Consider the following 18,092-nt stretch of genomic DNA (forward strand, 5'->3'; position numbering starts at 1 on the left):
TAGAATCATAGAATCTTTGCAGTACAGAAAGAGGCCATTTGGCCCATCAAGTCCACACTGACTCTGCAAAAGAGCATCCCACCCAGGCTCACCCCCAGCACTGTCCCCATAACCCTGTGCAGTTAGCACGGTCAATCCTCTTAACCTGCACATGGACACTAAAGAGCAATGTAGCATGTACTGACTCTCTAAAAGGGCATCTTACCCGGGCCCTACCCATAAACCCCACGCAGTTACCAGGAGTAAAGCCACCTGGACATTAAACATTGAGGTTTTTGTCCATGGAGTGTGAGCGATCAGCAGGCCCAGAAGTGGGTGTGAAACACGTTCCTGATCTGGTCAGCCCCAGAGTGCTGGCTGGGTAACTAATGGCCACTCAGTGGGAGACAGGCTGTGGGAGGGGACGGGGTGGGGGGAGGGGGCGGGGTGGGGGAGGGTGCTGAGAAAAGGCAGGGAAAGACTGTCCTGAGGTTTGCATTGCTTATTATCTACATTCCTGTAACCAGTTGTGAAATGTTTCTCTCTGTTAGGGTTACCAGTTCTTGATTTATAAAATTACCATGTGCATAGAGGCCATTCGCTCCATCACACTGTGTCAGCAACTCCTCATCTCAAGACCTTCAACCTCCGATTGCTCCGCCCCCACGCTCCTGCCATTGGTCACTCAAAATATCCATCCTTGTGACATCCCGCCAAACCACAGCCAATCAGAAAGCAGGTTCTTTAATACCTGTGTGGATGATTTATCACTCACGATATACTAACTATTCCTCCCCGTTTCCTGTGTGTTTAAAACAGCATAACAAATAAACAAAACTATTCAAAGAGACTTTAACACAATGATTGGAATTTTACGCTGCTCAGACAGTCCCACAGCTGACCCAGAAATGAAACAGAGCGAGGAGGCGTCAGATACACAACCCAATGTGGTCGCACACTCGATGTGGAGATGCCGGCGTTGGACTGCGGACACAGTAAGAAGTCTCACAACACTGGGTTAAAGTCCAACAGGTTTATTTGGTACACGAGCTTTCGGAGCACTGGTGTTGTGAGAATACTTACTGCACATTCGAATGATAGTTTAGTTACCTGGTGTACACGGAAGTTGGAGACACCCTCGTCAACAATCAGGCCAATAATTTAGCTCATTGGAGGGTCAAGTGAAGACAATTTTAGCGGCTTGTCTGCTTTTACAGTTTGGGGGCAGCTGATAGTTCAGGCAGATTTTAACTGGAACCTAAATCCTGAGGGGGACGAGCTGCCAGAACTGAGATTACAAATGTGTCTGGGGCCTGAGGTTTGCAGTTGGATGTGATGCTGACACACCCTTTGCAGAGTTTCTCCATCACTGGATATTGTTCACGGCTCAGGATCTCCCTGAGACAATTTCACAGCGGCTGTGAGTACCCCCCCCACCCCCGGTCCGTGAGTCCTCCTGCACCCCCCCCCCCCCCCCCCCCCGCCAGGTCCCCCACCGGCCGTGAGTTCTCCCCCCCCTGCCCCCGGTCCCCCACTGGCTGTGGGTTCTCTGATCTCCCCCCCACCTCCCCGCTCCCCCCCCCACAACCACCCTCGCCCCGTTCGCCCCCCCCGGCCCCCCCTGCCCCCCACTGGCTGTGGGTTCCCTGCTCTCTCACACCTACCTGGAGGTGACTGACGATGCAGTAATCACTCGGCTCGTCCGTCCCACACGTGGAGGTGGCAGTCAGATTGTGAGCCCGGCCGATTAGGAGGTTCCCAGTTGCTGGGTAACAGCTTCCTTCGGTACATCCGTGAGGGAAGGACGGGAATTCCTGAGCGAGGCTGCTCCCCACTGCAGGGAGAAAGGGAGAAAGATTCAGAGAGTTGGTGAAGGAGAGGTTCAGTGACAGATTGGACACAAACAATAAATAAAATAACTCCTAAATACATGTTGTTTGTGGGAATACAGGAGGCCATTCAGCCCACTGAAACTGAAACTGTTCCAACATTTATTTAGATCACAGCAGGTCTGGACAGAACTCCATCTTCCTGCCTCTCAAAACCTCTTCCATTTTTAAGACAAGGATAGATAAATGTTTGAACAGTGAAGGGATTAAGGGTTGTGGTGAGCGGGTGAGTGGAGCTGAGTCCATGAAAAGATCAGCCATGATCTTATTGAATGGCGGGGCAGGCTCGAGGGGCCAGATGGCCGACTCCTGCTCCGAGTTCTTATTCCCTGGGAATTCCTCCGTTTTCTCAGCCCCTCCTTCCTCCAGCCACAGTGTTACAGCACAGAGATAGACCACTGTCCCATCAACCAAAACTAACCCAACCAGCCCGCTCCCTCTCTCTCTCCAGTTCTGTACCGTTTTCAGATCAAATATTAATGATTTTACCTTTATAAGATGGAATAGTTTTTGTCTCAGCCTCACTCTCCACATTCCTAATTCTCTCCACACTCTCCGACAATGCAAGGAAACACTTACTCTGTCAGAAACCTTTTATAATTCTATAAACTATAATTAGATCTCCTCTCCGACAGTGAGAACAATCCCAGCATCTCAAGTCTCTTCCCATAATTAGTTTCTCATCAAAAGCATCCTGGCAAAACTGTAAGATGAAAGGAAATTACTGCAGACGCTGGAATCTCAAACCAAAACAGGAAGTGCTGGAAAATCTCAGCAGGTCTGACAGCCTCTGTGGAGAGATTCCTTCAGCTTTGACAAAGAATCACCCAGACTCCGAACATTGGCTCCGTTCTCTCTCCATAGATACTGTCAGACCTGCTGAGATTTTCCAGCACTTTCTGTTCTTGCTGCTTGCACTTTGTGTTATTGATTTATCTCTGGAGGTTAATCCAGCTCCCTCACACTGTCACTCAGTAACCCCTCTCCCCGCCACCACCCCCCCCCCCAGCACCCTGTGTTACTGACTGTATCTGTACTGATGTTAATCCAGCTCCCTCACACCGTCACTCAGTAACCCCTCTCTCTCCCCCCAGCACCCTGTGTTACTGACTGTATCTGTACTGATGTTAATCCAGCTCCCTCACACCGTCACTCAGTAACCCCTCTTATTTGTGTATTACTGACTGTATTTGTTTAATATTTAGAACATAGAACAGTACAGGTCCTTTGGCCCTTAATATTGTGTCCAATCCCAAGATCAGTCTATCCCAATCCCTATCATTCTGGAGTGCTCCATGTGCCGATCCAATAACCGCTTGAAAGTTCCTAAAGTGTCCGACTCCACTATCACAGCAGGCAGTGCATTCCACACCCCAACCACTCTCTGAGTAAAGAATCTACCTCAGACATCCCTCTTATATACAGATGTGTTGAGTATAAGGCTAACGGGAGGACTTTGAATAGTGTGGATGAACAGAGGGATCTAGGTGTATGTGTACATAGATCCCTGAAAGTTGGGAATCGAGTAGATAAGGTTGTTAAGAAGGCATACGGTGTCTTGGCGTTTATTGGTAGGGGGATTGAATTTAGGAGTCGCAGCGTCATGTTGCAACTGTACAAAACTCTGGTGCGGCCGCACTTGGAGTATTGTGTGCAGTTCTGGTCCCCACATTACAGGAAGGATGTGGAGGCTTTGGAGAGGGTGCAGAGGAGGTTTACCAGGATGTTGCCTGGTATGGAGGGGCGGTCCTATGAGGAGAGACTGAGGGATTTGGGGTTGTTTTCGCTGGAAAGAAGGCGGCTAAGAGGGGATCTTATTGAAACATATAAGATGATTAGAGGTTTAGATAGGGTGGACAGTGATAGCCTTTTTCCTCAGATGGAGAAAGCTAGCACGAGGGGGCATGGCTTTAAATTAAGGGGTGGTAGTTATAGGATGGATGTCAGGGGTAGGTTCTTAACCCAGAGGGTGGTGAGGGATTGGAATGCCCTGCCTGCTGCAGTTGTAAATGCGCCTAGTTTGGGGGCGTTTAAGAGATCCGTGGATAGGTTTATGGACGAAAAGGGATTGGTTTAGGTTAGAGGGTCATTGTTTTTTAATTGGTCAGCGCAACATCGTGGGCCGAAGGGCCTGTTCTGCGCTGTAATGTTCTATGTTCTATATCTCCCACCATGAACCTTATAGTTATGTCCCCTGGTAACAGCCACATCCACCCAAGGAAATAGTCTCTGCATGTCCACTCCATCAATCCCCCTCATCATCTTATAAACCTCTATTAAGTTGCCTCTCATCCTCCTCCGCTCTAAAGAGAAAAGCCCCAGCTCCCTCAACCTTTCCTCATAAGACCTACCCTCCAAACCAGGTAGCATCCTGGTAAATCTCCTCTGCACTCTCTCCAATGCTTCCACATCCTTCTCATAGTGAGGTGACCAGAACTGAACACAATATTCCAAATGTGGTCTCACCAAGGTCCGGTATAGTTGCAGCATAACCCCACAGCTCTTAAACTCTAACCCCCTGTTAATAAACGCTAACACAATTCTTCACGGTTCTATCCACTTGAGTGGCAGCCTTCAGAGATCTGTGGATATGAACCCCAAGATCTCTCTGTCCCTCCACATTCCTTAGAACCCTGCCGTTGACCCTGTAATCCGCATTCAATTTCTTTGTAATTTTATGCTTCCATTTACACTGTTTACAATGCACTCATCGCTACCTCATCAGCAGATGTCAGCATTTGCCTTTTCAACCATTGTTTCAGTGATTCCTGCGAAGCGTGAACAGATGAGGCCCCAACACAGATCTTGTGGCTGGCCTTCTGGCAATGGGAATATCCATGATCCTCAGCCTGTTCCCTAACCAAGTGAATCAATGGGATTACAGGGATACGGCAGTGGGGTGGGCAGGGGGGGGGGATAGTATGAGTAGGATGCTCTTTCAGAGAGTTGGCGTAGACATGATGGGCTGAATGGCCTCCTTCTGCACTGCAGGGAGTCTATTATTCCAGGGTTACAATTTCTCTGATTTCACTTTCTCACTTTTGTTAAATAGTGGATTCACATGTCCAGTTTGACAGAGGGAGAGAGAGAGAGAGAGGATAGGGATGGAGGATGGAGGTACTGGGCAGTCGAGGTAGAATAGAGAGGCAAGATGTTAAGGGAGGGAAGAATTGAGAGAAGCAGGTGAGAAAACAGAGATTGAACGGATTGAAAGAGGGAGAAGAGGGGGAAAGGATAGGGAAATAAATCGTGGGTAGGGAAGAGGAGTAGGATGGAGACAGAGAGAATGACGGGAAGAGAGAGAAGAGTGGGATGGAATGGAGAGGGTGACGGAAAGAGAAAATAGAGAGAAAGTTTAAAAACAATAAACGGGGAAATAAATGTGGCAGAGAGGCAGTGACTAGGGACAGAGATTTAAAATAATTGGTAGAAGGATTAGAGTTTAGATGAGGAAAATCTTTTTCATCCAGAGGATTGTAGGAGGGTGGGGGGTGGGGGGTGGTGGTTTGGGGGCGGGGGGGGGGGAGGCGGTGGCAGGGGGTGGTTGTCTGGAACTTGTTCCTTGAAAGGCTAGAACAAAGAAAATTCCAGCACAGGAACAGGCCCTTCGGCCCCTCCAAGCCTGCACCGACCATGCTGCCCCGACTGAACTAAAACCCCCTACCCTTCTGGGGACCGTATCCCATCCTATTCATGTATTTGTCAAGACTCCCTTAAAACTCACTATCGTAAATTGGTAGCGGAGGCAGAAATCCACAACTTATTGAAAAGGTGTCTGAATGTGCACCTGAAGTGCTGCAACCTGCAGGGCCGTGGACCAAATGCTGGAAAGTGGGATTTGCCGGTGGCTCCGTTACTACCCCATCCCCCTCCTTCCCCACTCCCACAGCCTGAGCTACGGACAGTCACAGTGAGAGATTTATCATGAAGAAAGATTGAGATTGATGAACTGAGTGAGTTTAGATAAACTTGGAGTTGAGTTTATAGTTCTGATTTAAGTGCAGGAAATGGGTAAGTTGGCAGCTGTGGGGCAGGGTGAAAGCATTGGGCTGGACTGTGCCAGAAATATCCTGTGTGGAGCCCCCAGTGGGTAGGTTTTCCGGGATTAGTCGCAGCGCTGGCTGGTTGATCTGCTGGAGGTGAGAAGCTTGTTCAGGGACATAAGAACATAAGAAATAGGAGCAGGAGTAGGCCATCTGGCCCTTCGAGCCTGCCCCGCCATTCAATAAGATCATGGCTGATCTGTCACTGCTCAGTTCCACTTTCTGGCCCTCTCCCCATAACCCTTAATCCCCTCTCTCATCAAAAACCCATCAACCCGCGTCTTAAAAATATTTAGCGAGGCAGCCTCCACCACTTCAACGGGTAGAGAATTCCAGAGATTCACCACCCTTTGAGTGAAGAAGTTCCTCCTCAACTCCGTTCTAAAACGCCCCCCCTTTATCTTGAGGCTGTGCCCCCTAGTCCTATTGTCTTTTTTGAGCGGGAAGAGTCTCTCCACCTCTATCCTATCCATCCCATTCATCATCTTATACGTCTCAATGAGATCTCCCCTCATTCTTCTAAACTCCAACGAGTACAAGCCTAGTTCATTCAGCCTCTCCTCATAGCTCAACCCCCTCAACTCCGGTATCAGCCTAGTAAACCTCCTCTGCACTCCCTCCAAGGCCAAAATATCTTTGCGCAGGTGCGGCGCCCAAAACTGCACACAGTACTCCAGCTGCGGCCTCACCAATGCCCTGTACAGCTGCATGGACCCGACCTTCCCCACAGCAGGCAGCCTGTGGGTGAAGTTATTCTATGGTGGGATGGGTGGGGTGAGGAATGGGGAGGTGGGTCGGGGAAGCTGGAGAGATTGGAGATACAAATGGGAGTGTGAGAGGTTACGGGAGGTAGGGAGGGGGATGTGAGGGGGATGTTTTAGACAGCGCAGTGGCAAAGCATCTAGACCAACGTTTCAGAGGGAGAATTCTTTGTCCCTTTTAGTATGGAGCAGTTTTTCAATGACCTCTTTCTGTGGCACAGTGAGCAAGGTAAATGTCACTGTTCTGTATTTGGAACAGTTGAAAGGAGTACAGCCAGCTGGTACACCTCAACCTCACCGAGCCAACAATATCTGGATTGGTACCAATCCAAGCACAGCAATAACAATACTCAAACCTCACTCACCACAGCTCACTCTCTTTAACCCCTGTCTGCCAGGGTCCAAACAAATCTCCAAGGGGGAGGAAACAGCGGCCATGTAAACACAATGCAATAAATTCATTGGAGAATTCGCTAGTCTAGAACGGGGGTCCCTCCTGCACATTTCCCTTTCTTTCTTAATCGTTTCAGTCTGTCTGTGAGCACTCACTGACAATGTCAATCCTGATCCGGGTGGGAACTAAACTCAATGTCACAGCACCACTGGTGGGGCATACAAAAAACACACAAAAACCACACATTTACTGTATCTAACCCCGTGCTGTACCTGTCCTGGGAGTGTTTGATGGGGACAGTGTAGAGGGAGCTTTACTCTGTATCTAACCCTGTGCTGTACCTGTCCAGGGAGTGTTTGATGGGGGGACAGTGTAGACGGAGCTTTACTCTGTATCTAACCCCATGCTGTACCTGTCCTGGGAGTGTTTGATGGGGGGACAGTGTAGAGGGAGCTTTACTCTGTATCTAACCCCGTGCTGTACCTGTTCTGGGAGTGTTTGATGGGGGACAGTGTAGAGGGAGCTTTACTCTGTATTTAATCTGTGCAGTATTTACCCTTTGTGCTTGATATGGGAAGTGTTGAATGAGCGCTAGTGTGACTCATCTTGCTCTGTTAAGTAAACTCACTAAACTAGAAGCAAAAATGTTTTTCCGGTGAATGGATGAAGGGAGCAAATTCCACACCTTGGGCTCAGTGACTGGGAAATCGCTGCCCTTTCGAAACTCCAAACTGATTTAAAAATCACATCAATTCTGTCAATTTGATTGATTTCCCATCTTGGAAAATCTTCTGCACATCTGGGAGGGCCACCTGTTTGAAACAAAGCTCCACGCTGGGGCCTGGGGCTGGAATATTTCACTTTCCAGGTAGTCCTGTTTGGAATGTGTCTCCAGGGAGCCTGGTGATGGGCTGCTGGGTATCGGAGGTTTCAGCAGTGACACATTCTGCTCATGACCGGAATACTTCCAATGCTCAGTGTCCAGGTGAGGTGATAAATAACGGGGGTTCAGGTGAGACCTGTCAGCTGGAGAATTGTATCTCAGCGGGAGTCAACGTCTTCACGCGAGTTAACAGGGAAATGAAATAAGGTCGGTGTGTCTGAGTTTTAAAATTCATTCCTCTGCACAACACCTAAAATCGACCAAAAATTAATCTCACCGCAGTTACAGCCAGTGTTTTGCCGGTAGAACCAGTGATGCCTCCAGTACTGGTTACAGGGCTGGCCCAGTGAGGACTGTCCCTAAAACTCCTGAATGTGAGAGCTCCTCATTCACCAGGAATGGAACCAGCCGACAAAATAAACTCACATTTCCAACATGCATTTCACGACCTCAGAACATTCAAGAAGTTCTACAGCGAATGAAATACTCATTTTGAAGTTTAGTCATTGCTGTAATGCAGGAAATTGGGCAGCACCTGTGTGTGCAGCAAGATCCCACAGAGTGTGATGTGATCATTGTCAGAAAATCAGATTTCAGTCATGTTGGATCACGGGATAAAAATTGGCCAGGATTCAATGGGTAACGGCACTGCCCTTCTGTAAAAACTGACCCTCTGACAGTGCGGCACTCCCTCAGCACTGACTCTCTGACTGTGCGGCACTCCCTCAGCACTGACCCTCTGACAGTGCGGTACTCCCTCAGCACTGACCCTCTGACAGTGCAGCACTCCCTCAGCACTGACCCTCTGACAGTGCGGCACTCCCTCAGCACTGACCCTCTGACAGTGCGGCGCTCCCTCAGCACTGACCCTCTGACAGTGCGGCACTCCCTCAGCACTGACCCTCTGACAGTGCGGCACTCCCTCAGCACTGACCCTCTGACAGTGCGGCACTCCCTCAGTACTGACCCTCTGACAGTGCGACACTCCACTATTGGGGAATTGAATCACAACAGTCAAAGTTTTATATCTCATCTTGAAGCCGTGCATTGGGAATCTGGATTTCCAACATGTAAATGCTGTTTGATTAAACAGCTGGGACATTTTTCTCTGTTCATTGCAGTGTTTGCTGAAGTTCTTCATTCACATCTCTGTTGAAAGCCCTGTAGACAGCTGTGTCTCCTGCTGGGAGGGGCTGTCCCCAGCTCCCAAACAGCCAAACAAAGTGGAAGCGCTCAGAAGGTAAAGTTCAACACGGAGGCATCCAAACTATTTCAAATATTCCACATTAGTGATCCTGAGGCTCACACACCTACAGGCAAAATATTCTCACATCTCTACCTTAGTTCCTGGAGAATTTAGCTTCTAATCATTAACTCCTGAAAGCGGCATAAGAAAAGCAAATAAAAGTAACCAATTTGAGTGGGAAGGAATACGGATGTGATAATGAAAAGGTTATTTCCTGCCCGGCACAGGGTCAGGGGCAGTCAGTCTGCCGGTGCGGTGGGTCTGTTTGATGCCAATATCTGATGGGCAACATCACGAATCCAAGGAGACACACCTTGGATTATTGGGACAGGTTACACTGACATGGATTGTGTTGGAAATGATAAACACCACAATTACTGTAAGATGATTAAGGAATTTAATGAGGTTGAAAGAGAGAAATGGTTTTGTCTGGTTTGGGATGGGGGAATCCAGAACAAGGGGCAGAACCTTCAAACAAGAACCAGGTCACTCGGGGGGGCAAAATCGGAGAAAGCACTTCCTCACACAAAGTGAGTTGGGAATCTGAAACTTTCCTCTTGGTAATGTTTCCCAGTCCCTCATGGCCAATCCATGCCTCTCACCATCACAGTTCCCTTCACTGAGATTCAGGAGCCTGGTCTCAGAATCAGCGACATCATTGTCCACCTTGATAAAGAATCCCACCACATTACGGTCACTCATCCCCAAGGATTCTCCCACAACCAGATTGCCGACTAATCCTTTCTCATTACACAACACCCAGTCCACCACGCCTGCTCCCTTGTTGGTTCCTCAGCGTATTGCTACAGAAAACCATCCCGTACACACTCCAGAAATTCCTCCTTTATTGCACCGTGACTCGTTTGACTGTCCCAATCTATCTGCAGGTTAAAGTCACCCACATTCACAGATGTTCCTTCATCACACGCATCACCAATCTCGCATCTCAAGGGCGTTCAAATGGTCAGTGGATAGGCATATGGATAACACTGGAATAGTTTAGGTTAGAGGGTCATTAGATTGGTTCCACTGGTCGGTGCAACATCGAGGGCCGAAGGGCCTGTACTGCGCTGGAATGTTCCATGTTCTATCTCTGATTTCCCAAACAGACCCACTGCACCGGCAGACTGACTGCTTTTCCCAAAATTCCCCTATCGTTTGGTGGTCTGTATACCACTCCCACCAATGGGATTGTTTCTTAACTTGACCCATACAGATTCCACATCATCTATGCGAATATCATTCCTCAATATCGTATCAATATCATCTTTAATCAACAATGCACAGCCTTTCCTTTCCGTCTGTCCTTCCGAAACACTGAACAGCCTCAATGTTTAGTTCCCATCCTTGCTCACCTTGGGGCCACGTCTCCGTAAAGCTGACTATATCATACCCCTTTACATCTATCTGTGCAACTAATTCATCCATTTTGTTCTGAATGCTCCAAACATTCAGGTACGGAACTTTAAGGTGAGCGCTTTTAACACTTCTTTTCCCTTTCCCACTATTTTTTACTCGCTCCTGATCTGGCTCTCGATTTCTCTGCCTATCACTTTCCTGATTCTTCTTACTGTCTTTTTCTCTTGTTCTTAATTCCCTCTGCTCTGAATCATTGCAAAGGTTCCCATCCTCCTGCCCTATTAGTTTAAACCCTCCCAGCCACTCTAGCAAGTTTCACCCCACCAAGGAACCTTCCTTTGTTTAAGAAGGTTAGCAAGAATAATCCAGGTAATTACAGGCCAGTGAGCCTTACACCAGTGGTAGGGAAATTACTGGAGAGGATTCTTCGAGACAGGATTTATTCCTGCTTGGAAATAAGTGGACGTATTAATGAGAGGCAACATGGTTTTGTGAAGGGGAATTGATCGAGTTTTTTGAGGAAGTGATGGAGATGATTGATGAGGGTAGGGCAGTGGATGTTGTCTACATGGACTTCAGTCAGGCCTTTGACAAGGTCCGTCATGGCAGTCTGGTGCAGAAGGTGAAGTGGCATGGGATCGGAGGTGAGCTGGCAAGGTGGATACAAAACTGGCTTGGTCAAAGAAGACAGAGGGTAGCAGTGGAAGGGTGCACTTCTGAATGGAGGGCTGTGATAAGTGGTGATCCTCAGGGATCAGTGCTGGGACCTTTGCTGTTTGTAATATATATAAATGATCTGGAGGAAAGTGTAACTGGATTGATTAGTAAGTTTGTGGATGACACAAAGGTTGGTGGATTTGCAGATAGCGATGAGGACCATCAGAGGATACAGCAGGATATAGATCAGTTGGAGACTTGGGCAGAGAGATGGCAGATGGAGTTTAATCCAGATAAATGTGAGGTAATGCATTTTGGAAGGTCTAATAAAGATAGGAAATATACAGTAAATGGCAGAACCCTTAAGAGTATTGATAGGCAGAGGGATCTGGGTGTACAGGTACACAGGTCACTGAAAATGGCAATGCAGGTGGAGAAGGTAGTCAAGAAGGCATACGGCATGCTTGCCTTCATCGGCTGGGGCACTGAGTTTAAAATCAGCAAGTCATGTTGCAGCTTTATAGAACCTTAGTTAGGCCGCACTTGGAATATAGTGTTCAATTCTGGTTGCCTCACTACCAGAAGGGTGTGGAGGCTTTGGAGAGGGTACAGGAAAGATTTACCAGGGTGTTGCCCCTGGTATGGAGGGCATTAGCTATGAGGAGAGGTTGGAGAAACTTGGTTTGTTCTCACTGGAGCGACAGAGGATTGAGGGGAGACCTGATAGAAGCCTACAAGATTATGAGAGACATGGACAGAGTGGATAGTTAGAAGCTTTTTCCCAGGGTGGAAGAGTCAATTACTCGGGGGGGGACAGGTTTAAGGTGCGAGGGGCAAGGTTTAAAGGAGATGTACGAGGCAGATTTTTTACACAGAGGGTAGTGGGTACCTGGAACTCGCTGCTGGGGGAGGGAGTGGAAGCGGATACGATAGTGAGTTTTAAGGAGCATCTGGACTAATACATAAATAGGATGGGAATAGACGGATATGGTCCCCGGAAGGGTCGGGGGTTTTAGTTCAGTCGGGGGCAGCATGGTCAGTGCAGGCTTGGAGGGGCCGAAGGGCCTGTTCCTGTGCTGGAATTTTCTGACATCCTGCCCAGGTGTAACCCATCCAATTTATACAGGTCCCACCTCCCCTAGAACCAGTCCCAATGCCCCAGGAATCTGAAACCCTCGCGCTCACTCCATCCTTTCAGTCATGTATTCATCCTGTAAATCCTGCTGTTTCTGCTCTGATTAGCACACGGCACAGGCAGTAATCCTGAGATCACGGCCTTTGAGATCATACTTTTCAGCTTGCTTCCTAACTCCCTATATTCTGCTTTTAGAACCTCATCCCTTTTTCTTTAAACCTATATCGTTTGTACCGATGTGTAACACGACCACTGGCTGTTCACCCTCCCCTTGGGGTGGGTTTTCCCCATTGCGCTGCCCAAAAACTGGAAAATCCTGCCCGAAATCAACAGACATTTGCACCCCAGCGCCTACTACAACTCCCGTGACAAGCGGGACAGGAAAATCACCTCCCCCCCGACACAATGCATTCACATTCTCCACACACACCATTTCCAACACTCTGGGATGTGGATCATCAGGACATTTATTTACTTTCAATCCCATTAATTTCTCCGGTAATTTTTTAAAACTCATTAATATCTTGCTCTTTGATGTTTGCTCTTCACTATTTAGTTTAAATACTCTCCGCTGCTCTATTCATGTGACTTGTCAAAACACTGGTTCCAGGTCAGGTGTAGACCGTCCAAACGTTCCAGCTCCCTCTCTCCCCAGTCCTGGTGCCAGTGCCCCATCGATCGAAACCCACTCCCCCCACACCAGTCTCTGAGCCACACGTTCAGCTCTCCAATCTGAGCCAGCCTTCACCAACTCAGGCAGTGATCCAGAAACTATCAGCATTTCCAGAACTTGCACCTTTCAAAATATACTCTGCATTTCAATTCTTACTGTCAAAGTAAATAACCTCACACATACATAGCAATAACCTCGCACCTCACAGCAAAGACAGGGGGCAGATTATTATCTGAATGGGTGTAAATTGGGGGAGGGGGGAGTGCAGAGGGACCTGGGTGTCCTTGTGCAGGTAAGTACGCAGGTACAGCAGGCGGTAAAGAAGGTAGATGGGATGTTGGTCCTTATGGTGAGAGGTTTTGAGTTCAGGAACGGTGGGGGGGTGGGGGGGTGGGGGGTGGTCTTGCTGCAGTTATACAGAACCTTGGTCAGCCACACCTGGAATACTGTGTGCAGTTTTGGTCACATTGAGAAAGGATGTTCTTGCTCTGTTCTTGCAGAGAAAGTTTACCAGACTGATTCCTCTGACGGCGGGAATGATGTACGAGAGAGATTGAGCCGGTTAGGATTGTATTTGCTGGAGTTTAGAAGAATGTGGGAGATCGCATAGAAATGTATAAAATTCTAACAGGACTAGACAGGGTGGATGCAGGGAGGATATTCCCAATGGTGGTGGGGGTGTCCAGAACCAGGGGGTCACAGTCTGAGGATTTAGACAGTTTAGGACTGAGATGAGGAGAAATATTTTCACCCAGAGAGTGGTCAGCCTGTGGAATTCACTCCCACAGAAAGCAGCTGAGGCCAAAACATTGGATATTTTCAAGCAGTGAGACACAACACTTACAGTGAAGGATATGGAGGGAAGGAGAGATCAGGCTATTGATTTGGATGATCAGCCATGGTCATAATGAATGGTGGAAGAGGTTTGAAGGGCTGAGTGGTCTCTGGCTGCTCCTAATTTCTATGGTTCTATACCCACATTGTGTTCCACCTGTCAATCTGTTATTCACTCCCTTAGCCAATCAATGCCCCCTTTGCAGCCCTGTGTCCTCCCCACATCTCACATTCCCATCCACCCTCTGTATCCTCAGCACTGGGGAGGCACTGGCAGATGTGACCAGTGACTCAGGGAGTTTCTCTGGCAGCCCAGGTTTGAATCTTGCCATGGCCAATGGTGAAATTTGAATTCAGTAAAAATCTGGAATTAAACATTGAATGATGACCATGAAACTATTTTTAATTATCTTAAAACCCCATCGGGTTCACTAATGTCCTTTAGGGAAGGAAATCTGCTGTCCTTACCCGGTCTGGCCTACATGTGACTCCAGCGATGTGGTTAACATTTTACAGGCTTATCGAGCTGCTCAGTTCAAGGGCAATTAGAGATGCCATGAATGAGTTTAAAAAGAGTTGGATACAATATTCTGTCTCATTATCTAAGTTATTAATATAGACTGTAAATATCTGTGTTAAGGAGTTGTCCTGGGAAGGTGTAATGTTGGCATTTCTTGGAGTGATTTGAAATACTGATGGCCTCATTGAGCCAATTCAGAGGGAGTTAAGAGTCAATCATGTCAGTATGAAACTGGAGTCACATTCAAGAAAGAAATAAGCACTGCATTTCTATAGCATCCAGCTATTGTTATAATGCAGGAAAATTGGCAGCCAATTTGTGCACAGCAAGTTCCCACAGACAGGTAACCCGATAAGCTGTTTCCAGTGCTGTTCGCTGAAGGGTAAATATTGTTCAGGGTCCCTGGGAGAACACTTCTACTTATTTTCAATTTCCTTTATGCCCACCTAGCTGGGCACTCCGAACCTTGGTTAAAGATTTCATCCAAAAGACTCCCTCGGCACCGCCCTGGGGGTTTGGGCCTGGATTATGCCTTTGGATTAAGGCTTCAACCCCCTCAACCTTCAGACACGGAGACCAGGGTGAAATGGAAAAGTGTCAAGAGTCAAACAGCTGACATCTAACCTGCAGTCAGACACGATACCCGCCCAAGTAACTCCCTGCACTCGCCACAGCTGGTGTTCTCCTGTAGTCACCAGAGCGCTGGAGGCCAGTCAATGATTAATAGAACACGCCGCTCCGAAAAAAACCAGTACAAAGTACATATTCCAAACAGATCCTAATCCGTGGAACCATTCCCTCACATAACCACACGGCATCAAATTCAACCAATCCTCCGTGAGTGGATTATTTACAGTTCTGTACTCGCACACAACAGGCTGATAAAAAACACGGTCATTTTCCAATAGAATCCTCCCCCATTTTCCCATTGTCTGATCCGCCAGGACAGGCTGCCTGGCACCGGCCTCCGTGAGTGAGTCAACCACCAGACCCCACCCTAGTCACTCTGCTTAAAATGTGAGCCAAGCCCTGTCAGCTACCCTCACCCACGTCAGCTATCACCCATGTCACCCTGTCAGCCACCCTCACCCACGTCAGCTATCACCCATGTCACCCTGTCAGCTACCCTCACCCACGTCAGCTATCGCCCATGTCACCCTGTCAGCTACCCTCACCCACGAGGCCACTGCAGCTCCTACTGTAACGGGGTGTTCACAGCTATACTGTCCTGGCGAGGGGGGGGTGGGAGCGAGGGGTTAGAGAGAGAACAGGGGCCGATTTCCACCCAACATGTCGTCATAGGCAAGTTGCCCAGGACAGAATGGGAACATTCCGGATAACTTGTTCAGCAGAAGGAGGTAGAGAAGAGGAGAGTGGTAACTGCAGGAACTGAGGAGGGGAATGAGGAGAGCGATGAGTTGGAAAGAGAGAACGGGAGGGAGAGAAAGGAAAGAAAGTCTTGCATTTTGATAGCGTCTGTGGATGGCACTATGGGAGGGATTCTCTGGCCACGCTCATCCCAAGCTTGGAAAATCCCACCCGAGGTCCAAGGACATTTGTATTGTCCGGGTCCTGCCCACAATGAAAATTCCACCCTATCTAAAGCACATTACAACCAGTGAAGTACTTTAAAGTGAAGTCATTGTTGTTATGTAGGAAACACAGACAAAAGGTAAAAGTCAGGATGTCTTGCTACAACGAGGAGGGATTTACTGGTAAAAGAAGCAGTTTAATGAATTAATCCTTTGGATTGAGGCTCCTTCAAACTCCTGACACGGGCGAGGATGGAATGGAAATTTCACTGGGTTGGTTCTTGGGAAGGAGGAGTTGTTCAATGAGGAATATTTAAGCAGATTGGGCCCTTCCTCATTAGAGTTTAGAAAAGTGAGCGGTGATCTTATTGAAACATAACAGGGGGGCAATCTTACTGGCTCACCCCCACCACTCAACTGGAGTAGCAAGCCAATGAGATCTCACAACACTACCAGCTCTGGGAAGGGCTCGAGGCTGATTATAATCATGATGATCTGATGTAAATGTTATAAGTGACCCAGGACTCAGTCATCCGGGTTCACTTCCCTTCACATCCTCGCCAGGGAAGGTCTTCACCGGCGAGGATCAGGTACGATTCCCAGCAACGGGAAATTGACGTGCTGGCCTCACCAGTGGGACTGGAGGCCGGTGAGCCCTGTGGGTGGTCGCGGGGGGAGAGGGGGAGGGCAATGCCTTTTGGGCAGTGCCAGTCTGTCACCCTGGTACTGGAGCGGGGGCCTGAGTTTCACACCCACTGGAGCGGGGGCCTTGCTTTAACGTTCTGTATAAAGAGGGCAGGTTGAAGAATGCTGTGCTCACTCAGTGTGTCAGTGTTGATTATGAATATAATCCTGGTCAGGACATCGCGAGGTTAGCTCCCTCCCAGTTTCCCACCCTACATTACTGAGGATCTTTGTATCTTGAACTCTGCATGCCCTATTATAAACCTTTTGTATCTGTAGCTAGGCAACCAATTGAGAACAATTACACATTTGCCGATTACTTTCACACACAATCTCTCTCCTGGTCTCCTCCGTCACCCCCCAGTGGAATTGGCAGATAGGAAAACACTCGCAGCTTTTTCATTGAACAGGTTTAACCAGGCAGGAACCACACAAGGATCTGTTCCAGCTTTACCCATCCTTACAAGCACAAACCCTGATACTCCAGTCCTGGCTCGGAGGATGTCGTTCTCACTATTTCACTCTCTGTGCAATGAAAACGATGAGACGTAACCATGGTCACTAACCGCGCTGAGAATTTCACACAGCTCCAAAACTCTGGGCTTGTGACGTTAACTCTATCGAGGCTATACAAACAGAGATATCGGCAGCAACAAGGGAACACCACTGCAGCCACCAGAGAGAGAACGCGCTACCCATTCTGCAATGCCAGATGGAAAGCAGGAGGGATCGGGGATGGGGGCAGTTTAAGTGCAGCTGCCCAGTGCTACAGCAATGTTAAATTAAAAGCACTGAGATCACACACAGGAACCCTTACGTTAAAAACACAGGTGAGGTTCACACGACATCCTCAGGGCTTGGTTACAATCTTAACCCAGACCATCAGGAAGAAAAAAAGTAATGAAAATAAACCTTTCGCTTCTATAAGACCCTTCACAACTTCTGGAAATCCCAGAGTAATTTATAGCCAGTGAAGTACCTTTGAAAGTGTAGCCACTGTTGTAATTTGGGGACCGGTAATTTGTGTACAAACAGTAACACGATCAGCAGAATCATTCTTTCAATCATGTTGATTGGGGAATAAATATTGACCCAAGGACACTGGGGAGAACTCCCTCATTCTGCTTTGAAATGTGGCTGTGGGAATTATTATACCCACCTGAGGGAGTAGGAAGGGGTCTTGGCTGAATCTCATCTGGACGCTGACATCTCTAACCCGGGTACTGCCCGGAACTGTCAGGCTTTAATCAGAGGGAGAACCGTGCGTTAGAAATGACCCATTGCCAAGAATCTGAGCAGCATTGCCATGGTGCCCCATGCCAAGGACTCTGTTTGCCTGGCCTCGTTTATTTAACACAGAATTCAAGAGTCAGATATTTACTTCCTTCTGTTGAAAGATTAGGTAAAAGGACCACAAACTCAAACAGGGCTGTGGAATGAGTTCACACTGTGATACGCACGGTGCCGTCTTGCAGCTGCTGAGTGACTCTGGAACCCACTAGC

General features: G+C 48.2%; 1 protein-coding gene across 1 annotated transcript in view; it reads right to left on the reverse strand.

Moving 5' to 3' along the window:
* Positions 1-18,092, reverse strand: part of lamb2l (laminin, beta 2-like) — a 167,771-nt gene that overhangs the window by 137,796 nt on the left and 11,883 nt on the right. Inside the window, exon 3 of the mRNA XM_080218612.1 lies at positions 1,644-1,813. Coding sequence (XP_080074738.1) covers positions 1,644-1,813 — 170 coding nt within the window. The remainder of the gene's footprint in view (positions 1-1,643; positions 1,814-18,092) is intronic.

The sequence above is a fragment of the Carcharhinus amblyrhynchos genome, chromosome 3 (assembly GCF_965287045.1).
Source record: "Carcharhinus amblyrhynchos chromosome 3, sCarAmb.v2.hapA, whole genome shotgun sequence".
NCBI classification, from domain to species: Eukaryota; Metazoa; Chordata; class Chondrichthyes; order Carcharhiniformes; family Carcharhinidae; genus Carcharhinus; species Carcharhinus amblyrhynchos.